Source organism: Hypanus sabinus, chromosome 10 (assembly GCF_030144855.1).
Source record: "Hypanus sabinus isolate sHypSab1 chromosome 10, sHypSab1.hap1, whole genome shotgun sequence".
Taxonomy (NCBI): domain Eukaryota; kingdom Metazoa; phylum Chordata; class Chondrichthyes; order Myliobatiformes; family Dasyatidae; genus Hypanus; species Hypanus sabinus.
The window spans coordinates 97,633,410-97,658,339 of NC_082715.1; the positions used below are offsets into that span (position 1 = coordinate 97,633,410).

At 40.7% G+C, this 24,930-nt stretch overlaps 1 protein-coding gene across 3 annotated transcripts in view; it reads right to left on the minus strand.

Annotated features, from left to right (window-relative positions):
* elovl4a (ELOVL fatty acid elongase 4a) overlaps positions 1 to 12,286 on the minus strand; it is a 60,621-nt gene extending 48,335 nt beyond the window's left edge. For 2 of the 3 annotated variants that reach the window (XM_059982368.1, XM_059982367.1), the window contains exons 1-2: positions 11,909 to 12,286; positions 1,954 to 2,052 (exon numbers count right to left, since the gene is read on the minus strand). In XM_059982368.1, coding sequence (XP_059838351.1) covers positions 1,954 to 2,020 — 67 coding nt within the window. In that variant the 5' untranslated portion in view covers positions 2,021 to 2,052; positions 11,909 to 12,286. The remainder of the gene's footprint in view (positions 1 to 1,953; positions 2,053 to 11,908) is intronic. The other variant, XM_059982369.1, reaches the window with a different exon arrangement.
* Positions 12,287 to 24,930: the final 12,644 nt, after the last annotated feature.

Sequence of the window (24,930 nt, forward strand, 5' to 3'; positions counted from 1 at the left end):
GTTTCCCTATCTGCTCCTTGATATTACAGTTACTATTGGGCGGCCTATAAAAAGTACCCAGTAAATTTGTTGACCCCTTCCTGTTCCTTACCTCCACCCATGGAGACGCCGTAGACAATCCTTCCATGGCATCCACCTTTTCTGCAGCCATGACACTATCTCTGATCAACAGTGCAATGCCCCCACCTTTTTTTGCCTCCCTCCCTGTCCTTTCTCAAACATCTAAAACCCGGCACTTGACAGGCATTCCTGTCCCTGAGCCATCCAAGTCTCTGTAATGACCACCACATCAAATTTCCAAGTACTGATCCATGCTCTAAGCTCATCCGCTTTGTTCACAACACTCCTTGTGTTAAAATAGACACATCTCAAACCTTCGGTCTGAGCATACCCCTTCTCTATCACCTGATAATCCTCACTCTCCATTGTCTACAAGCTTTTTCTATTTGTGAGCCATCCTCCTCTTCCCCAGTCTCTTCAGTTCAGTTCCCACCTCCCAACAATTCTAGTTTAAACTCTCCCGCAGTAGCCTTCGCAAACCTCCCCACCAGGATATTGGTCCCCCTGCAATTCAAGTGCAACAAGTCCTTTTTGTACAGGTCACTCCTGCCCCCAAAAAGGTCCCAATGATCCAGAAATCTGAATCCCTGCCTCTTGATCCAATCCCTCAGCCACGTATTTACCCTCCACCTCATTCTATTCATATTCTCGCTATTGCGTGGCACAGGCAGTAATCCTGAGATTACTACCTTTGCGATCCTGCTTCTCAACTTCCTTCCTAACTCCCTGTAGTCTGTTTTCAGGACCTCTTTCCTTTTCCTACCTATGTCATTGGTACCAATATGTACCATGACCTCTAGCAGTTCTCCCTCCCACCACAGGATATCTTGGACGTGATCCGAAACATCCCGGACCCTGGCACCTGGGAGGCAAACTACCATCCAAGTTTCTTTCTTGCATCCACAGAATCACCTGTCTGACCCCCTAACTATAGAGTCCCCTATCACTACTGCCTTCCTCTTCCCTTCCCTACCCTTTGAGCCACAGGGCCAGACTCTGTGCCAGAGGCATGGCCACTGCCACTTCCCCCAGGTCGGCTGTCCCCCTCCAACACTACTCAAACAGGAGTACTTATTGTCAAGGGGTACAGCCACAGGGTACTCTCTAGTACCTGACTCTTCCCCTTCCCCCTGCTGACTGTGATCCACTTGTCTGTCTCCCGTGGCCCTGGTGTGACAACTTGCCTATAACTCCTTTCTATCACTTCCTCACTTTCCTTGACCAGGCAAAGGTCATCGAGCTGCATCTCCAGTTCCTGAACTCGGTCCCTCAGGAGCTGCAGCTCGACACACCAGGTGCAGATATGGCTGTCCGGGAGGCTGGGAGACTCCAGGACCTCCCACATCTGAAACGAAGCACAGAAAACCGGCCTCACACACATACTTCCTCCTTTTCGCAATTAACACAGTTAAACCTACCTTGCCTCGTCTTGTTAGCGCCTAAGCCCGTTGAGCCAAAGCCCTACCACTCTGCTGCCTCTCACTCCACTGCCTGCTCCAAATGCTGCCCACTGGATGTCACGTGCCTGCGCAGTCTCGCAAAAACTAAAATCGCATCCTTTGGCAAGTATAGATTACTGCCTTGAAATCCATCTCAAAGGTACAATCATGTCCTTGTATTAATATCTTGCCTCTGAACAGTAGCAGGGTAAAACATGTTCATGTGTCCTATGGTCTTAGGCTGATATGGTTGGATAGCAATTTAGCACCACAGTTCAGACATAAACCTCTGAGCAAAACGTTTAAAGAAAGATTGGAACTATATAAAAATATTATCCAAACCAGTCAGCGTGGACACAGAAACAATGAATTAATACAAACATATCCTTAGTGCAAACACTGAACACTTCAGCACCATAGTAATCTAAAAATACCATGGACAGAATATAAATACCTGCAATGGTGAGGCTCCATCGATAGAATTCCAGGGAATCATTAATGAGGTGTACAACTGCATCCATGATTTCACAGAAGAATATTTACCCCCAACAATCTATGAAAAAATAAAAGTACAATTTTGGTTCACAAATTCATCTAGTTAAATCCTTTATAATTTGCCTAACATTAGATACTGGATATATGGACAACCTACAGTTTGTAGGATTTCATTACAACTTTTTCTACCACTCTTTCTTGAAGGAGTTCCTTCAAATGCCTTTTTGGCCAAACTTTAAGCCAATCCTCCTTGTATCGTCATCTTTAGCTTGCTGCTAGTTTCACTGATAAGACTGTTGAGTGAATATTTGTGATGGTTACCTTAATTCAAAGGCACAAGGGCTTGAAATTTAACCCACGTTAGAAAATACAAGCTGAAAGGTCAATGCATGTAGCAAAACTGAGCACTATTTCTAGCTCAAGGCAAAGTGCACTGCTGAATGGCCATTACACACATTCCTTCCCACATAGAGCATGCAAAATGGCATCTAATTTAGGACAGGGGATTTAATTACAGACGGTCAGAATGTTGTCAATGTTTGAAGTTTGAGAGATAATGTGGATTGATGGGTTAGGTTACAGGTCAGCAAGTAACTAAATTTTAAAATCTATGCAAAAATGAGAAAAACTGCAGATGCTGGAAATCCAAACTACACACACAAAATGCTGCAGGAACTCAGCAGGCAAGGCAGCATCTTTGGAAATGAGTAAACTCTATGCCTGGCCTGATGAGTTCCTTCAGCATTTTGGGTATCTATGCAAAACTGTGTTTGACTGCCAAGCTGTTCCAGGTATGTTTCAATATGCTTGTTGTTAGTAAATTAAACTAGTTTCCTGGGCAATGATCTAAGGAATGAATTTACTGGCTGCTCAAAGTGAGAAGGTCAATGAGTGAAATGTAGCTGATGTGATATATGGACTTCCAAAGCGCATTTCATAATTGTTACATATTAGGATTATCATCAAAAACATAAGAAGCAGGAATAGAAATATGCCAAATAGCTCAAGTCCTTTCTGCTTTTCATTGGGACAGTGACTAATCCAACCTTATCCTCAACATTTCTTTCCTATCTCTCCATGAGTCCTTTGTAATAAAGTATCTATCAATCTTCACCTTATATGTCTTCAATAATTGTCTCCACAACTCTTGAGTACAGAATTACAAAGAATCATATCCACCGGTGAAAAAAAATCATGCCCAAATTAGGCAAACCCTTATTTTTAAACTATGCCCCTAGATTTGGATAACCCCAACAGGGGGAATTGGCCTTTTAACACCCATCCTAACAATCCTCATAAAATAATTTCTGATTTTTTGTACTATAGTGAGATTAAAACCAACTTGCTCAACATTTCACCAATCATCTACCCTTTCATCTCAGCAAATGATTTATTGAACCTTCTCTATCCTCTTTCAATGCACACATATTCTTCCCTAAATATAGTGATCACTATCATATGCCATGCCAGAAGTGGTCTCACCAGAACCTTGCTTCAAAAGTACCCTACTTCCTCTCACATAGATCTTACAATAAATGGCACCATTCCATTGGCCTTCCTAATAATATTCTGTTTCATATACTATGAATCCCAAATTGCTTTGTGTCCCAATACTTTTTAATCTTATTCTATTCCTATCTTCCAACTTTTTACCCACTTACCTAGCCTGTCTATATCATTTTGCAGGTTTGTTGTGTTACCTTTGGAACTTGTTAACCCATCTATTTTTCTATCATCTTCAAATTTGACTATAGTACACCTGGTCTCATCCCCCAAGTCATCAATATAGATTGCAAATTATTGAGGTTATCTTATCAATTCCTATTACAACCTAGTTGTTACTGATTGCCAATTTATAAATTACTGATTTATTCCCATTATTTTCTGTTAATTATTAATGTTGATATATTATTGCAAGATCGAAGACAATGGAATAAAAGGGGCTGTAGTTGTATAGCTAGAAAATTGACTAACAAGAACACAGTGTGGAATGGTGAAACAAAATTAAAAGACTGCTGGAATTAAAATTAAAAGTGTTGGAAAACTGAAAATTTTGGATAGTCTTGACAAATCATACAGCTTCTGTGGAAGAAAAACAGGATTAATGCTGCAAGTTGAAGACCTTTCATTAGAACTGACAAAAACAAATATATTTTAAGTTGCAGAGGTGGGGTACGGATGAGGGACAAAGAGCATGTCTCTGATTTAATGTAACCATGGAGCTAAATCAATGGGTTAATAGGACAGATAGAGAAAATGAATGAAAGCAGTAAAATGCAGACAGTGAGTAAGAAAACAAAGACATTTCTAATCTGTGAATTGCAGGGCTATGGCACATTCCCAGCAGGTCTGGCTGTGCTAACGGAGAGCAAAGAACTGAGCTAATTTTACAGAGATATGACTTGTAACAGAAATGCCGATTCTGAGAGAATTGAGCTACCTGAAGCTGTACAATTCAATAGTTTCTAAAAGTTAAGGGTATTTTTCAGTAAAATGAACAATGGAGATTGCCAAGGACCACTATTTTCTGAATATATATTGTTTTAGATGTACAGGACAATTCTTCAAATATTCAGATGTGATGAAAACTGGAATTGCAATGAATTGCAAGGAGAATAACAATAAGGACTAATTTCAAAAAAATAAACTGTAGATATATTGGCAGTATGGGCAAATTAATGGCAGATAAAATTCAACACAAAGAAATAGGCAATGTTACATTTTTTGCCAGAAGAATGAAATGCAATTGAAACTAGAATGCTAAAAATGATATAAGATCAGAAAACTGGGGTATACATGTACAGCATTTTGAAAATAGGATAGGCTGAAAGTAAATAAAAATACAAAAGATATCCTAAGCTTTGCAAATAATGGCAGAGTGAGGAAAACAATGTAAAACTTTAAAAAACACTAGTTCAAACAAAACTGCAGTAAGATTTAGATTCAATTTATTGTCATTTAGAAACCACAAATGCAATGCAGTTAAAAAATGAGACAACGTTCCTCCAGAATGATATCACAAAAACACATGACAAAATGGACACCACCAGAAAATCCACATAACGTTTGACAATCCCCAATCCAGAGTCCGGAGAGGCTGCTGCGTATTAATATCGCGCTACCATCTTAGCGCGTTCCCTGGAAAGGAGCTCCAATCCCACCAGACGAAATAAGACCAAAAACTAAGGCTCCAAGACCTGCACAAAACCACATAGTTAAAACAGTGCAAACAATAGCATAATTGATAAAAAAAAACAGACCATGGGCACAGAAAAAATAGTCCAAAGATGTTAAAAGACTATAAGTTCAAAAGAAATCACCACACAGTTTCCACAGGTCCTCAGGATCCCGATAGACTCGTCATCCCACGCAGGCAGCTGAAGGGAATACCCCTGCTATGGACTTCCACGGCGCCGCCCGACTCAGCCTCAGACGCAGCACACAATGAAAGCTCCGTCGAACCCAGCCTCGCAGACACAGCACACAGTGAAAGCGCTCCGACTGCAGTGGACTCCGAGTCCGTCGAACCTCAGAGCCTCCGACCATGCCCTCCGGCACAGCTGCTCTGAGCACCATCCTCTGCCGAGCGTATTAAGACGCCCCCACCAACAGCCGTTGACTGGGGCCTGTTCTTCCCAGCAGAGACCCGGACCTCACAGCAGCAGCAACGAAGAAGGTCTTCCTGGAGATTTCCACATGTTCCTCAGTGCTCCCACGTCCGTTTTTCATCCGATTATAACTGCGCACGGCACCCCGCTTCACAAATAACAGATAATCAGCTCCGGAGTGGCCGCTGCAAGCTGCGTCGCACTGCCAGCTTGGATAAAGATGTGGGCATACTTTAGGAAAAATATGAAGACTCTGGGGAGGGTCTAGAATAGATTTACTAAAATGATGCCAGAAATAAGAAACTTTATTTATTTGGATGGACTAGAAAAACTAAGATTGTTCTCCTTAAAACAAACAAGTTTGCATGGAAACTTGATAGAAAGTATTTAAAATAAGTGGGATAGAAATGTTTCTATTGACAGAAAGGCCAAGACCAAGGAGATACATAATGAAAACAATTGACAAACAAAAAAGTGTCTTTTTTAAAAATGACAGTACGATCATTTATTCAGTATCTGGAATTGTCACGCAACCAGCTAAAATCACAGACTCAGAATCAGGTTTATTATCACCGGCATGTGACGTGAAATTTGTTAACTTAGCAGCAGTTCAATGCAATACATAATCTAGTGGAGAAAAATAAATAAATAAAACAATAATAATAATAAACAAGTAAATCAATTGCATATATTGAACAGATTAAAAATGTGCAAAAACAGGTAGAGTCCAAAGATTCAATGTCCATTTAGGAATCAGATGGTGGAAGGGAAGCTGTTCCTGAATCGCTGAGTGTGTGTCTTCAGGCTTCTGTACCTCCTACCTGATGGTAACAGTGAGAAAAGAGCATGCCCTGGGTGCTGGAGATCCTTAATGATCCTTAATGAAGGATGCCTTTCTGAGGCAGGTACTTTGCAGGCTAGTACCCAAGATGGAGCTGACTAGATTTACAACCTTCTGCAACTTCTTCTGGTCCTGAGCAGTAGCCCCTCCGTACCAGCCAGTGATGCAGCCTGTCAGAATGCTCTCCACGGTACAATTATAGAAGTTTCTGAGTGTATTTGTTGACATGCCAAATATCTTCAAACTCCTAATAAAGAATAGCTGCTGTCCTGCCTTCTTTATAACTACATCGATATGTTGGGACCAGGTTAGTTCCTCAGAGATCTTGATAACCAGGAACTTGAAGCTGCTCACTCTCTCCACTTCTGATCCCTCTATGAGAATTGATGTGTTCCTTTGTCTTGCCCTTCCTAAAGTCCACAATCAGCTCTTTTGTCTTACTGATGTTGAGTGCCAGGTTTTTGCTGTGGTACCACTCCACTAGTTGGCATATCTCACTTCTGTATGCCCTCTCATCACCACCTGAGATTCTACCAATAATGGTTGTATTGTCAGCAACTTTACAGATGGTATTTGAGCTATGCCTATCCACTTATTTTGTTTTTGTGAAGATGAGCTTAAATGGAGAAATTTATTTGGAATATATTTTTAATTTATTTATTTTTGTATATAGGGCATTGCAGTTTTAGGATGATTACCAGCAAAATCTTTGAAGATCAGGTACTTTCATTTGATTTATTTCTGTGTATTTTATATTAATGTGGTTTAGTTTTAAAATACAACAGAATTAATGTAAAACATTGTTATTTAAAAGATGACATATAAATTGCTTATTTAAAGGATTGTGCTAAGAATACACGTGTCATATACAGTACTTTTGAGCAATTTTCACACAACCAGCAAAATCGTTCACACACCGTGGATATTAGTCATATGTAGCAAGTGAGTAAATTCTTGAATGCATGGGATTGAGGCAGATTCACTTGTGGAATTCTAAGTGGATTGGAACAATATGTAGGGTATGAGGACCAGCTTGATTGCTCTCAATCAGTTTGTAGGTATGGGGACCAGCGTAGACTTGAAGGGCCAAATGCCTCTTCAGTGTTGTAATCTTTGTTGTCTGCCCATTATAATTTGGTTTCTCAATCTGTAATCCTATGATTTAAAGTTATAGCCATGATATCAGGCCATTCAACTTCTGACATTTTCAATTTAGTATTCTAGTTATTGATCTCTGAGGATCTAACCCAGTTCCAATATATCGATGCAACAATAAAGAAGGCAAGAGAGCAGCTATATTTCATTTGGGGAGATTTGGTTTGTCACCTAAAACATTTGAAAACCTCTAGATATACTGTGGAGACCCATCCTTCTCCAAAATTATTATAAAATTTATGCGTTATGATTACTAGATACAAAATGATCCGCTGCAAAAACTTCTATTGGAAGATCTCTTATTGGAGGATCTAGTACTGCACTCCCTCTATTGGACCTCTGTATATTCATTACAGAAATGCTCATGAACACATTCGACAAATGTTATCCCACACAGCCCCTTTACAGTATGTTAGTCCCAGCCAATGTGGAAAGTCACCTACTATAACAACCTTATTTCTTGCAACAGAATGTGATCTCTCTACAAATTTGCTCCTCTAAATCCCATATTGATGAGGCTTTGATGAACCCACTCCTGTTTATGTTCTTTCTTGAAAGACATTAGTCGACTTGTAAAGCCTTTGTGATGATCAGATAGTTTCGTGGTTATATGGAGGAACTCCCCCTAAGTCTGTAATAATGATATTAAACTAACTGATCCATAGTTTCCTGCTCTGTTTCTCTCCGGTCTTGAATTATGGTTTTTGAATCCTCTTCCATCTCTCTGGAAATTTCGGAAGACAACTAACAACACATATATCCTCTTGGATACACCTTTTAAGACTCCAGGATGCCTGCATCCTATACGCTTGTGTGGTTTTAATCCCATTAGCTTGCTAGCACTTTCATGGGTTTCATGCAAAAACCGTTTAATAATGTTAATAAGACAGGATAACTTTATTGGAATGAATACAAGTTTTACAAGCTCTCCCCACCCAACCACCTCATTTAACAGATTTTTACCATGAAACTGCAACTGCCCATGAGATGTTGAAAAATTCACACAAATATTGTTGAATACAAAATAGCAATGTATTTAAACTTGTAATTTCTTTCCTGATTCATGCATGAAAGTCATCTACATTTCATGAGGGGAAAAAGAGTGCATAGGTGGGTGGGGTGTGCGCTGGTGGTGATATGTTTCATTTATTCATTGTTGTTTCAAAACATTATTCCTCTGATTCCAAACAACAAAGGGAAATGCCTTCAAGTATTCACTTTTTTGATTGCTCACTCTCATAAATATCAATGGGCGATTTAAATTGTGGTCTAGCCAACCACAGCACAACACCCATGCATACACTTGAAGCAAGGTTATTGGCTATCAGGTCAGAAAGTAGTCATGCTGTTTGAGCTTTCTCCCTGTAAACAATGGGATTAAAGTCAATTCCCATATCACCATGCCAGTATGGTACTCATGGTGGATTATAGCCAAGATGTTCCAAATCTTTGTGCTGCAGTTGCTCAAGTGAATATGAGTCAATCAGAAAGGGATCTACTTGGGTTCTCTGAATAATTCAGCATAATCTGCATCAATACCGTTATTGATGTCATTGGGTTAACTTACAAGTTAGGCATCAGAATTATTTGAACAGCTTCATTTTAATTAATCATGCCAATGCACTTCTAATCTGAGTTCAGTTTCCTGCAACATAAACTGCATCTCAAGAGAATGAAGTGAGTATAATTGAATACACTAACTAATATAATTAACACACAAAATGCTGGAGGAAGTCAGCAGGCCAGGCAACATCCATGGAAAAGAGTAAACTTTTATTCTCAAAAGAGACACTGGGTTTCAGCCTGAAACATTGACTGCTTCCTCTTTTTCCTAGATGCTGCCTGGCCTGCTGAGTTCCTCCAGCATTTTGTGTGTGTTGTTTGGATTTTCAGCATATGCAGCTATTCCAAATTGCTATCAAATAATTATTGGGAATTAAAACAATGCTACGAAGTGAACAAACTGTTATAACTGTCATTAAGGTAAAATGACTGGGTCACAGAAACATATCCGATTTTGCAATACAACATAATAAGATTGTTTTCAGAAGAAAGTTAACACCCTCTAGAAATTCCCAAGATTGACCCCAGAGAAATAAAGAAGAAAAAGCTCCTGATAAGCAAAGAAATCTGCTTACCTCAAAGATTATGGAATATTAAAATCAACTTGTTCATTTAACTTCCAAATAATCAAGTCTCAAAAAATACAGCTTTTAGAAAATACAAAATTCAACTTAAAAACAGTACAAATAGTGACACATTTTCTTTATAATGCTTCAGATCAACACCCTCAAGTTAATGCTATATGCTTAACTCCCTATCCTAAAATCATAAAACATGTACATTGAAATACAAATTTAATGATGAATAAGGTGTCCAATGATACAGAACATAATCCTTTTGTTTCTGCATATTAGAAAAAAAAATTCAGTCACTAATGTCAAAGCTAAAAGTTAGGTTTTTAAAATCACAATGAATTTTATGATTCCCAGTAAAGGACTTAGAAGCTTAAACAGGGGTTTCCCCCTAAATAAAAATATTCTGTTTTTTAGCGAATTATCAAATCATAATATTGATATATTTCAATTAAATTAATCCTTTCAATGGGTAATATGGCTTTGTTTTATTTACCATTTACCTTTTCAAAGGTGAAATATTATAAATTCAGTTTCTTGTCTGCATTGAGTTCATGAAGTAATAGGCTCAAACTGGCCAATCTAGTCATAATTTTATGCTTGTGCGTGCACTTCTTGCAAAGTCACCAGATATCAGAAATAAATAACATTAACATGATCCCTGTAAGAACTGGACTTTCTATTGCCCTGCTACTGATAGCAGATAAATCCTAAACCTGTCCTCAGAATCAATGCAAGGATTCTCAATTCTTATTGTTAACCAGGAGCCATTGTAAAAAAAACCATAAATATTTGCTCTTTTTATGCTACACTGTAAATTATCCATTGTCATTCACAGCCCGCGTTGTACATTCTCTTCCCTTTCTTTGACCAATGGGGATTTTTATCTGATTATGCTACATAAAGGGTCTCACAAGTGAAGAATATGATATGGGGGGGGGGGGGGTGGCCAATACCAACAGAACTGTGCTGCAGCATGAGTCACTACGCAAAGAATGTTGTGGACTAAGAAAATAAAGGGAGAAATAGGCATGAAAATGGCAACTAACATGTTATATATAGTTTCTATTAATTTTTTAATTTGTGTTACTTGTAGAAGCTGATGGCACTGATACATTTACTTCAATGTTATTACGATATTAAATAGAAAGCATGTTAAGTTTGATTAACTTCTATTCTAATTGCATTCTAATTTTTTTTAAACTTTGCCATTAAAATAAATTATACCTAACCCACATTTGTGGATTATGCAAGTTCACCTTAAGTGCCATTTAAAAAAGGTAGATCTATACATGCAGTAAAGAATCAAATTTCTAGACAGTTAGTTACTTTGAGATGGAATCTTTCTTGTAGTTCATTACCTAATAACATAGGTAAATCTACATTTTAACAGCATTCGTGACCATAATTTATCTGTATACTTTTAAACCAATACTGCAAAAATGTTAAAAATACCCCTATACCCAGATCTCTCCCCCGGTTAACTCTTGAAAACTGACATATTCAACATCGTCTTTATCAGCACAGCAATAAAATCTATTTAGCGACCTAAGACAAACACATCTTTGAAAGATAAAAATTAGCTCAAACTAAACGGAAAGGATTATTTTAATTGTTAAAAAAACATCGAAATTAAAATATTAACATCACTAAATGCACGTGATGATATTTCAATTTCAAGTCTATTTAAAATATTACTAAATATTATTTGTAAATATAGATGCTGGAAATCTGAAATAAACACAGACTATATCCGGAATTTTCCATATTGACTGGAGTCATTTATTTCTTTTGAACAAATAAATGTAAAAAAAAATCCCATCCAAAAACACCATCCCTTTCAACCAAAACCGCTCTGGTTCCTACATCTTTCCTTCTTCAAACCGTCATCAAATGATCTTCCGTATCATTCATCATACTGCATTGCCTCAATCTGAGATTTCTGCAAGTATTCGTTATTTATTTAACATTATTTCAGCAAATTAACGGGAACTGGATACATTTCACGAAAAAAAATCAGGAAACATGCATTTAAAAAACATAACAGAGAACGGAATATTTTATTTTGTAACCGTTCTGCGAAGCAGATCATTGCCTATTCCAAATCCGCCTCGGTCGCATCAACCACAGCGGCTGCATGTCGCAATAAAAAGAATGCACTCTTTCCAAACTAACCGGTGGTGTAACTCCAGAAGCGCAGAGCAGACAAAGGGAACGCCGATACGCTTGGACCTTTTCAGGGCGATGCTTCCCAGCTCCCACCTTGAGGATTCCTCGAGCACGTTCGCAGCAAGGTCACTGTGCCTCGCCGCCCGCTCGTGCTCGTGCTCGTGCTCGCGCTCGCGCTCGCCGGGGGAGGGGATGGCACTCAACTGCACAGCAGACCACCGGCCGCAGGTGACCGGCAACGATACCAGGTAGCTAATGGTTACCTCCTCACCTACCTTTCTTAACACACTACCTACCAAGGTCCGACTTTGCTCTCACACCCCAACGCCCCCTAAAACTGAAGGCGCTCGTCGCTCACGCCGACTTTCAGCAGTTCTCCATCATTGTCCGCCCACCCAGCTGTCCTGTCACTCGGGCAACAAAACGCCTGCGCATGCGTTTCACCTGTCACTCAGAGTCGGCCGGGCCGCATCATCTGCGCACGCTCCAACACCCCGCGCAAACCAGCAGTGATACAAGGCACAAAATATTTCATTCATTAACAGATCGAAAAAAGGAACACATTATAATTATTAAATAACCTTTAAGGGATAATATACACGAGAAATTATGCAGATTCTGGAAATCCAAAGCAACACATACAAAATGCTAGAGGAACTCTGCAGGTCAGACAGCATCTATGGAAATAAATAAAAACAGTCAATGTTCCGGGCTGATGCCTTTCATTAGGACGGCAAAGGAAGATCCCGGAACTTTAAAAAAAGGTAGCGGAGGGTAAGAATAGCGAGAAGGTGATACTATCAGAAAGACTCTGATAGGAAAGGAAATTCGCCCCTCTCTCTCCTGGTACATATTCCTGCGACAGAAATGCAACATCTGCCCGTTTACCTCCCCCTTCACATCGGTTCAAGGACCAAACTATCCCTCTAGGTGAGGCAACACCACACCGGTGCATAATTTTTGTCTAATGAATGCAGTGCTCCTAATGTGGCCCCCTCTGCATTGGTGAGACCTGGCATAAATTGGCTGAATGCTTTGTTAACACTTCCGCTCCATCTGCAAAAAGCGGAATTTCCTGGTGGGCAACCATTTAAATTCCTATTCTCATTTCCATTCCAATGTTTTCATCCTTGTCGTCCTCTTCTGTCATGATGAGGCCACTCTCAAATTGGAAGAGCAACACCTCCTATTCCAAAACTACACATACGAAATGCTACAGGAACTCAGCACGCACAGAATGGAAAAGAGTCACCGTTTTGGACCGAGGCACCCTTCTTCGGGACTGAGAAGAAAGGGAGAAGATGCTTGAATAAAAAGGGGAAGGATGGGGAGAGAGGCTATCTGAAAGGCGATAGGTGAAGCAAACGGGCGGGAAAGGTCAAGGCTGGAGAGGGATGAATCTGACAGGAGAGGAGGGTGGAACATTATAGAAAGGGAATGAGGGGGAGAGGATCCAGGGGGAAGTAACAGGCAGGTGAGAAGTGAAAAGTCAGAGTGGGAAATAAAGATCCAATCTGATTATATTAACATCAATTTCTCCTTCCAGGATATTTTTCTCTATTCCCCACTTTGGACTATTATCTTTTTCTTCTTCTTAAAAAGCATAAGATGCATTAACACCATTTACATCATTCAAGCACATCAATACTTTTTCAGAAAGTCTTCCATCAACTTTCCATCCATTTTTGTGTCACAACAGTCCCACAAAGTACAATGAGCATTAAAACCCCCACACCATATACCCCTATTTTGCCCATTTCCACCCAAACATGCTGCACTTCCACAGCTTTCTTATATACATAAGTAGAGCTACTGTATATTCTTGTCCACAGTTGCTACATTTTAGCCTGACATCTTATCCACAATTGCCATAATCATGTAAAACACACAAAATGCTGGAGAAATGCATCCAGGCAGCATCCATGGAAATGAACAGTCTATATTTCAGGCCAAGATCATTCTTCAGGACTGGAAAAGAAGGGGGAAGATTGCAGATTAAAAGGATGGTGGGGGGGGGGGGGTGGAGGAGAATAGCCAGAAGGCTATTTGAAGCCAGGTGTTAGGTAAAAAGCTGGAGAGGAAGGAATCTGATAAGAGAAGAGAGTGGACCATAGGAGAAAGGTCCTATGGAGAAAGGAGAAAGGGAAGGAGGAGGGGCACCATGAGGAGGAGAAAGGCAGGTGAGAAGAAGTAAGAGACCAGAATGGGGAATAGAAGAAGCGGGAAGTGGAGGAGTACAGAAGAATAAATCAATAGTCATGCCATCAGATTGGAGGCTACCCTGAGTGTGACCTCATTGTGGCACAAGAGGAGGCCATGGACCGATGTTTTGGAATGGTAATTAGAAGGTTTGGCTACAATTAAGTTCCACTTTTGGTGGACGGAGAGGAGGTGGTTGACAAAGTGGTCCCCCAATTTACAACGGGTCTCACCAATGTAGAGGAGGCTGCACCAGATACAATAGATGACTCCAACAGAAATGCAGGTGAAGCATTGCCTCACCTGGAAGGACTATTTGGGGTCCTAAATGGAGGTGAGAGAGGAGATGAATGGGCAGGTATAGCCCTTTGGTTGCTTATAGGGTTAATTTCAGAGAGCGAGATTAATGAGGAGGGTTAAATGGGCAAGGGAATCACAGATGGAACGACTCCTGCGGAAATCAGAGTGAGATCAGTAAGATCCCTTTGGAGATGGCGGAAGTTGCGCAGAATAATGTGTTATATGCAGAGGCTTATGGGATGGTAGGTAAGAATAAGAGGAACTCTATCACTGTTAAGGTGGATGTCTGGGAAATGGAGGAGATGTGGGTGAAAGCAGCATCAATGGTGGAGGAAGGGAAACCTCGTTCTTTGAAGGAGGAGGACATCTCTGATGTCCTGAGAAGGAAAGCCTCATCTTGGGAACAGGTGTGGTGGAAACTAAGGAATTGAGAAAAGGGAATAGCATTTTTACAGGAGACAGGGTTGCTAAGAAGTATAGTCAAGATAAATGTGGGAATCGGTAGGTTTATAAAAGATGTCGGTCGACAATTTATCTCCAGAGATGGAGACAGAGAGGTCGAGAAAAGGGAGGGAGGTGTCAGAAATGGACCAAGTGAATTCAAGGGCAGGGAGGAAATTGGAGGCAAAGTTGATGAAATTGACGAGCCCAGCATGGGTGCATGAAGCAGCAGTCATGATTTTGATGAATGTTAGACCAGGCTTTAGGAGTAAAATGGCCTAATTCTATGTCCCTTTCATAGGTTCAAGTGTTTTTTTTTTCAAAGTGATCAGCAAACCTCTGTACATGTGAACTCTATGCAACATGCATTCGCTATGTCTAGATAGATTCACGTTCTGTGCTGGCAACTGCGAATTGTCTATTTTGATTAAATGCCCTGTGTCATGGTCTTAAATCTTACTCCATTGAAGAGGACTCTGGAGCATACTTCCCAAGTTTGGTTGCCAGCAGAATCTCATCTTCAGTTTATGTTCATGATGGAATGCAAGCAATGATCATAACCAATGAGTCCAAAACACATATTCAATCTCAGTGCAGGCTGGTGTCAGGCAAGGCTGCATGGCCGCCCTAATCATAAACACAAAAGGTTCTGGCAGAGGCTGGAAACCTTGAGGAACACACACAAAGTGCTGGAGGAGCACAGCAGGTCAGGCAGCATCTATAAAGAATAAACTATTGATCTTTTAGGCTGAGACCCTTCATCAAGACTGTTTATTATTCTCCGTAGACAGTCCCGATGAAGAATCTCAACCCAAAATATCGACTGTTTATTCCTCTCATAGATACAGCCTAACCTGCTGAGTTCCTCCAGCACTTTGTTCATGCTCTTCATGCTAACCATAGCACTTTTTTCAATCCTTTCCATCAAACTGTAAAGCCTCCAGTCCAAATACCAGGTTGCCCCAACCTCAATAATTGAGATGCGGCACACAGATGAAGATTGTACACGTACACATTCCAAGATATCATTGACTTGTTCACTGAAGTTTACATAAAATGGGCATTATTGTTTTCAGGGGGAGAAAAGCTCCAGGGTTGGTTGTTGAATTAGCCCTGACAAGGGATTCTCTTAAGGACATAAAACACATTCATTATTCTATGGTGAAATACTATTACTTAAACTTGAGAGATTATAACAACCTTAAATGTAACTGCTGACACGAAGATATCCTTCCCTTTTTTCTCAACTCTCTTTTCTATGAGCAGAATTCTCTATATATCCTTACCATTATCCTGGAGATTAATCTGTTGACAAACTGATGAGACAGAACTTTTGGTATTTGAGAGCAACACAAACAAAAATGCTGGAGGAACTTCGCAGGTCAGGCAACATCGACGGAAATGAATTAACAGTTGATCTTTCCAGCTGAGATAACTGAGCAGGCCAGGCTCCTTGATTCAGTCTGCTTCATTAATCCACCTGCTGCCATCTATCAGTGACTAATCAGATTACCTTTATTGAGCACAAGGCCAAGAGGTCTTACTTTTATTGCTTGAAGGAAATTACCTTAAATAAGTGAAACTGCAGTATCATCTTTGTTCCAGGATCTAATCTGACATGAAGCCTCTTCACGTGGTCCTAACAAACAGGTTTCAGCAATATTGTCCTCTCCTGTAGTGTCAGCTGTTTAGTACAAATTTTAGAGTAACAAAATTTCAAGATTGTTTAATGTCATTTTCAGTACACAAGTGTAAAGGAGAAGAAATTAATTGTTATTTTGGATCCAATGCAGCATAAAAAACACAGTAGGTTAAAGAACACATTAATAAATAAATAAATAAATAAACAAACAAACAAATAAATAAATAGAGTGAATGAATAAATAAATAGATAGACAAATAGATAAATAGATAAATAAATAAATAAAGTGGATAAATAAACACACACACTCAAAAACTTCTATAGTTGTACCATGGAGAGCATTCTGACAGGCTGCGTTACTGGCTGGTATGGAGGGGCTACTGCACAGGACTGAAAGAAGCTGCAGAAGGTTGTAAATCTAATCAGCTTAATCTTGGGCACCAGCCTACCCAGGACATCTTCAGGGAGTGGTGTTTCAGAAAGGCAGTGTCCATTATTAAGGACCTCCAGCACCCAGAGCATGCCCTTTTCTCACTGTTACTGTCGGATAGGAGGTACAGAAGCCTGAAGGCACACACTCAGCAATTCAGGAACAGCTTCTTCCCCTCTGCCATCTGATTCTTAAATGGATATTGAATCTTTGGACACTACCTCATTTTTTTAATATGCAGTGTTTCTGTTTTTGCACATTTTTAAAATGTATTCAATATATGTAATTGATTTACTTGTTTATTTATTTTTTAATTGTTATTATTATTATTATATATTTTTCCCTGCTAGATTAACATTGAACTGCTGCTGCTAAGTTAATAAATTTTACGTCACATGCCAATGATAATAAACCTGATTCTGATTCTGAGACAGCCTTTGTATATAGATTGATTGTATGTCCATAAAGTGACACTAGGCACCAGAGTGTCTGTACATAAGGTGACTGATAGGAAATGATAAAGAAATAGTCGCTGGAGGTGTGTAGGGGGTAGATTGGTGAGTGGAGGTGTTCATCAGCCTTCCTGCTCAGGGAAAGTAACTGCTTTAGAGTTTTATGATGTAGTGTGCATGCTACGTTAATGTTTCCTTTTGGGAGTGGGACAAATAGTACTTGAGCAGGGTGGTAGGATCCTTCATGGCTCTTTTCCGGCTCCTTTCTGCATACATGTCCTTGATGGCAGGTAGGCTGGTGTTGGTGATGCTTTGGGCAGTTTTGACTACCCATTCATTATTTCTGAATTATATTTCAGGCAGTTAAACACAAATTCAATAGTCAGAAATTAATCTTAGGATCAGAATCAGAAGCACTTTATTGCCAGTTTGTGAAAACCAGAATTGACTGTGGTTTGGTACCATGCATAAAGCACAGGGCAACACCATAAGTGACGCCCAATAGCAACCAACGATTTATAAGCCGATAATGCAAGCAGCCATGAGCTATTAACAATTAGCAGGACGCCCACATGTGCAATCATCAATAATCATGATTAAATTTTTAAGTGTGAACATATGAACAGATTAGGTAACAGAACAAGGAGACCAGTTAATGGATGTTGTGCAGGAGCAGTTGGGGTATTACACCTCAGTTTTGTTGAGAAGCTTCAGAGATGACACTTAGTCCTGGTGGTGATGGACTTGTAGCTCTCCCTGAAGGCAACTAGTTGAATAGGTGGCTTTTAGGGTAGGTGGATGCAGCAGTAATTTCTTCAGCTCTTTTCTTTACTCTGGTGTTGAACAGATCTTTTAGTATTGGTAGTTGACAGTCCTAATGAAGAGTCTCGCCCAAACATTAACTGTTTACTCTTTTCCATAGATGTTGCCTGGCCTGCTGAGTCCCTCCAGCATTTTGTGTGTGTTGCTTTGGATTTCCAGCATCTGTAGATTTTCTCATGTTTGTGAGTCAATGAACTTCTCCACTGGGTTGTTGCAACCTGGATGAGGAGAGGGAGAAAGCGGCGGGGAAATTGAACAGTTATAGAGACGGACATAACGCTCTCAATGATAGCCGTGTAAAAATTCGCAGGATATTCCCTGAGAAGTTAGGTTTCCTAAGCTGGCATAGGAAGAACAACCTCCGCTGGGCTTTCGTAATGATAAGTGAAAAGTGCTTTCCCACTCCAATGTTGAAAACACAGTCTGCATAGAATAACATATCGGCTGGGTGATACATTCCAGTGCAAAAACGTTACTGCAACCTATAAAAGTAAACTAATCCTATAGAAAATGAAATGCTATATTCGGCTGTATTCAAGATATTCAATAGCGTACTTTTACTTGTGTAACTGAAACACTCTTTCAGAGGCCTTTTAACTGACTTAATAATTTTTGACTATTAGCATTTCTGAGTCTTCCGGGATAGAACTCAAAGACATGAAATTTCTATTTTATGACAGTATTGTAAATTTTATTGCACTGTGGATGTCAAAACCACAGGAAGACAGACACAAATATGCCTCTCTTATCCTGTCCTCATGGTTTGTATATTTCAGGGCTTCAGTTCTTTCACACTATGCATTACTGGGATATCATGCTTTTGGTCCATTTTTGGGTTTTGTGGATCTTTTTTGTTAACCAACTAGCCCCATTAAAGTTGGGAGATCGAGACCTGAGATATCGGGTCCCATCATTGACGAGTCCTGGGGTTGATCCTGAAGATCCAAGCCCGAAAGGATGATTGGAAGTCCAGAAGTCGAAAACTGACGGTCGAATTTCTGGGTCTGAAAGTCTGAGAGTCTGCTGGGGGAGTCAGACATCTGACATCTGCAAGTTCACTAATGGCTGGAGGTGGCTGGTTCTGGGGTTGGAGAGCTGTCTGTGTGTGAGTGGGTGTTTGGGAGGGAGAAAGGGGGCTTGTTTTGCTGTTGTTGTTTTGCTGCTGTCATTCTGTTGTTGTTACTTGCTCCTACTGAACATTGTGGACATACCATATTTGCACTGGAATGTATGGTGATACTTGTGAGCTGCCTCCAGCAGATCCTTAAGTTATGTTGGTTGGAAAAGCAAATGATGCATTTCACTGTATGTATCAATGTTCATGTGATAAATAAATAAAGTAATCTGAGGTAGTTTGCTACACTTCTTGCAGGTATTTCTCTATCTTTCTTTCTGTATACTTATGGGACTTGAACTGTTAACAGTAAGTGTGCCAAGGCTCTGGAGCAGTACCACCAACACACTCCGGATCCCCAGTAGAATAAAAATCTGATGTCAGCATCTTCTAGCCCACCTACTCAACCTTACCTACTTTAGTCCTCTCACACTTATCAACTATAATGACTACTTCCTAAATTCTTCTGAGTTCCAGTTTTTTTTCACTTTTTGATAATTATCATTTTCACTCTGAATGAAGATTCATTAACCTTTAATCACTGAATGCAAGCAATCCACATTTCAAAACAGAGCTACGAGTAACCATTGATTCCCCTTCCCCCAACACCACCAAAAGCATACAAAAAGATAGGTCTTAATTAAAACATCTGGAAGATAAATGCCCTTTCTGCAAAATACTACCAGTGACAAAAAGATTCAACAAGATCCAAATAAATGTGCATGATGTTCACCCCAACTCCAGTACACTAACACAACATCGAGATGACTGAAGAAAAGTTTCTTCTAAACCCAAAACCAGCAGCAGCTTATGGTGTATCAAATTGCATTGATTCTCCACAATCCTACAAGCTCAGAAAAGGAAAAATATATATAGACAAGCAATAATAAGTGCTCAATGTGGTAATGCCACCAGCTCTGCAAGATCCTCCAAGTCAAGTATCAGGATCTACAAACTAATGTCAGCATCACCTCCGCAGCACTGATCATGCTCAACCACCTCTGGTGGATGGACCTCATTTTCTTAAACAGCCTGTCTGGAATGGGAAGAAATTTCCAGGAGGACAGAGAAAATTCAGGGACATAGACAATAGACAATAGGTGCAGAAGTAGACCATTCGGCCCCTCGAGTCTGCACCGCCATTCTGAGATCATGGCTGATCATTCACTATCAATACCCAGTCCCTGCCTTGTCCCCATATCCCTTGATTCCCCTATCCATCAGATATCTATCCAGCTCCTTCTTGAAAGCATCCAGAGAATTGGCCTCCACCATCTTCCGAGGCAGTGCATTCCACACCTCCACAACTCTCTGGGAGAAGAAGCTCTTCCTCAACTCTGTTTTAAATAACTGACCTCTTATTCTCAATCCATGCCCTCTGGTACTGGACTCTCCCAACATCTGGAACATATTTCCTGCCTCAATCCTATCAAATCCTTTAATTATCTTAAACGTTTCAATCAGATCCCCTCTCAATCTCCTCAATTCCAGCGTGTACAAGCCCAATCTCTCCAATCTCTCTGCGTAAGACAGCCCTGCCATCCCAGGAATCAACCTAGTGAATCTACGCTGCACTTCCTCAATTGCCAGAATGTCCTTCCTTAAACCTGGAGACCAAAACTGTACACAATATTCCAGGTGTGGTCTCACCAGGGCCCTGTACAAATGCAAAAGAACATCCTTGCTCTTGTATTCAATTCCCCTTGTAACAAAGGCCAACATTCCATTTGCCCTCTTCACTGCCTGTTGCACTTGCTCATTCACCTTCATTGACTGGTGAACTAGGACTCCTAGGTCTCTTTGCATTTCTCCCTTACCTAACTCGACACCGTTCAGACAATACTCTGCCCTCTTGTTCCAGCTTCCAAAGTGGATAACTTCACATTTATTCACATTGAATGACATCTGCCAAGTATCTCCCCACTCACTCAGCCTATCCAAGTCTCCCTGTATTCTCCTAACGTCCTCTTCGCATGTCACACTGCCACCCAGTTTAGTATCGTCAGCAAACTTGCTGATATAGTTTTCAATGCCCTCATCTAAATCATTGACATAAATCGTAAAGAGCTGTGGTCCCAATACAGAGCCCTGTGGTACCCCACTAGTCACCTCCAGCCAGTCTGAGAAACACCCATTCACTGCTACCCTTTGCTTTCTATCTGCCAACCAGTTTTCTATCCATGTTGAAACCCTGCCCCCAATGCCATGAGCTCTGATTTTACTCACCAATCTCCTATGTGGCACCTTATCGAATGCCTTCTGAAAATCTAGGTACACAACATCTACTGGCTTACCCTCGTCTAACATCCTTGTTACACCCTCAAAAAACTCCAACAGATTAGTCAAGCATGATTTGCCCTTGGTAAATCCATGCTGGCTTGGCCTAATCCTATTTCTGCCATCTAGATGTGCCACTATTTCGTCCTTAATAATGGACTCAAGCATCTTCCGCACGACTGACGTTAGGCTAACAGGGCGATAGTTCTCCGTTTTCTCCTTCCCTCCCTTCTTGAAAAGTGGGACAACATTAGCCACTCTCCAATCTTCAGGAACTGATCCTGAATCTAAGGAACATTGGAAAATGATTACCAATGCATCCGCAATTTCCTGAGCCACCTCTTTTAGAACCCTCGGATGCAGACCATCTGGACCCGGGGATTTATTAGCCTTCAGTCCTACCAGTCTTCTCATCACAGTTTCTTTCCTAATGTCAATCTGTCTCAATTCCTCTGATATCTTATGACCCTGGCCCATCCATACATCTGGGAGATTGCTTGTGTCCTCCCTGGTGAAGACAGATCTAAAGTATGCATTAAATTCTGTTGCCATTTCCCTGTTTCCCATAACAATTTCTCCCAATTCATTCTTCAAGGGGCCAACATTGTTCTTAACTATCTTCTTTCTCTTCACATAGCTAAAAAAGCTTTTGCTATCCCCTTTTATATTCCTGGCTAGACTGAGCTCATACCTGATTTTTTTCTCTCCGTATTGCTTTTTTAGTTAAGATCTACTGTTCCTTAAAACTTTCCCAATCATCTGTATTCCCACTCATCTTAGCCCTGTCATACTTCTTTTTCTTTAATGCTATACAATCTCTGACTTCCTTTGTCAACCACTGTGGCCCCTTCCCCCTCTTTGAATCCTTCCTTCTCATTGGAATGAACTGCATTTGCATCTTTTGTATTATGCCCAAGAATATCTGCCACTGCTGATCCACTGTCTTTCCTGCCAGGGCATCTGCCCATTTAACTTTGGCCAGCTCATCCCTCATGGCTCTGTAGTCTCCTTTATTTAATTGCAACACTGACACATCTGATCTGCCCCTATCCCTCTCAAATTGTAGATAAAAACTTATCATGTTATGATCACTACTTCCTAATGGCTCCTTTACTTCAAGATCACTTATCAATTCCTGTTCATTACACATCACCAGGTCCAAAATAGCCTCATTCCTGGTTGGTTCAAGCACAAGCTGTTCCAAAAATACATCCCTTAGACACTCCACAAACTCCCTATCCTGGGGTCCAGCACCTACCTGATTCTCCCAATCCACCTGCATGTTGAAATCTCCCATAACGACTGCATTACCTTTAGCACATGCCAATGTTAACTCCCTAATCAACGTACCCAATATCCACGCTACTGTTTGGAGGCCTGTACACAACACCCATTAGGGTCTTTTTACCCTTACTGTTCCTCAGCTCAATCCACACAGACTCTACTTCCCCTGTTCCCAAGTCACCTCTTGCTAAGGACTGAATCTCATTCCTCACCAACAGGGCCACCCCACCCCCTCTTCCCATATTTCTGTCTCTACGATAGCACGTATACCCTGGTACACTCAATTCCCAGGCTTGATCCCCTTGCAGTCATGTCTCCGTTATCCCAACAATATCGTAGTTCCCCATTTTCATCTGAGCTTCAAGCTCATCTGTCTTATTTCTGACACTACGCACATTCAAGTATAGAATTCTTAGCCCATTTCTCCTCTCTTTGCTTAAAACACTGTCTACTGTACCTAACCCAGCTCCTTAAACTTCCATCGGGCAAATTGCACCCTGAATTTTGATGACCTTCTCAAGATCACCCAAACCTTGTACACATTTAACCCCATGCACCTTCTGACCAACCCTCTGGATCTGGATCCCTGCCCCCCGCACATCTAGTTTAAACCCCCCCGAGCAGCACTGGCAAATACTCCTGCAAGAATGTTAGTACCCCTCCGGTTCAGATGTAGACCATCCCTTCGAAACAGATCCCAATGTCCCTGGAACAAAGACCAATTATCCAAAAACCTGAACCCTTCCTTCCTGCACCATGCTCTCAGCCTCATATTAATGTGCATAATCATTCTATTCTTCACCTCACTCGCACGTGGCACAGGTAGCAATCCCGAGATTGTCACCCTGGAGGTCCTGCCTTTCAGCTTCACTCCTAACTCCCTGAGCTCTCTAAGCAGGACCCCCTCACTCACCTTACCTACATCATTGGTCCCTACATGGATTCATGATCTGGGTTCATGCCCTCACTCTCAAGAATAGCCTGCACCCGATCTGAGATGTCCCGGACTCTGGCACCAGGGAGGCAACATACCATCCGAGACTCCCGATCTGCCCCACAAAATCTCCTATCTGCCCCCCTAACTATAGAGTCCCCTAAAACTATCGCTCTCTTCTCTTCCCTCCTCCCCTTTCTAGTTGAAAAGGTTGAAAAAAAAAGTAACCATCTCACCAGCCCATGTGAATCTCAGACCAGTGCTAAATCATAATGAAGGAGGAACTTCTGTGAGGGCATGATGAAGTCTCTATGAATAGAACAACCTAAACTACACAAACACAAGAAAATCTGCAGATGCTGTAAATCTAAAACAACACTAACAAAATGTTGGAGAAAGTCAGCAGGCCAGACAGCATCCATGGAAAAGAGTAAACAGGGTCTCGACCCAAAATGTCGGCTGTATATTCTTTCCCATTGATGCTGCCTGGCCTGCTGAGTCCCTCCAGCATTTTGTGTGTGTATCCAAAACTACTCACTTACATAATTAAGTACTACCTGCCCCACAAGTCTGCAGCGTCCATCTAGGTCTTTCCACTTACCTCAGGATACACATAACAGGAGTAACATCAGATTATTGTTGAGCCAGCGAACTGCCCAGGAAGAAGAGAACTTCATTGTTTCAGATTTTTACCACAACTCCTTTGGAACAGACAATCTGCTTTGATTTATCTCTTGGTGAAGCAGACAGAATTATTTAAAGATTATGTGGATACTTTTCCTAACTTCAATGACAATTTTAAATTAATGGCTTTTTGTTACCTATTCACAATTGAGGAAAAATACTACTTCCAGAGTCATCCTTTTAAAGCCATCAATTGTTCTGGAGATGGTCTCAGCTACCATTCCATGAAGCTATTGTTTCTTATCAGTGATAGCCTCCAATAATCATACTCTTTAAACTGTTAAACATTCTCTACTCATAAATTGCTTGAACCCAAACAAGACTTGTAATATTTGACTTGATATTTCCAATTAATCTCTAGTCAAAGTTTTTTTTTGAAAGAAAGATTTTAAAACAAATGAAGAAGTTAATTTGCTCTTTAAGATCTTCAAGATTGTTAACCCTCCCAG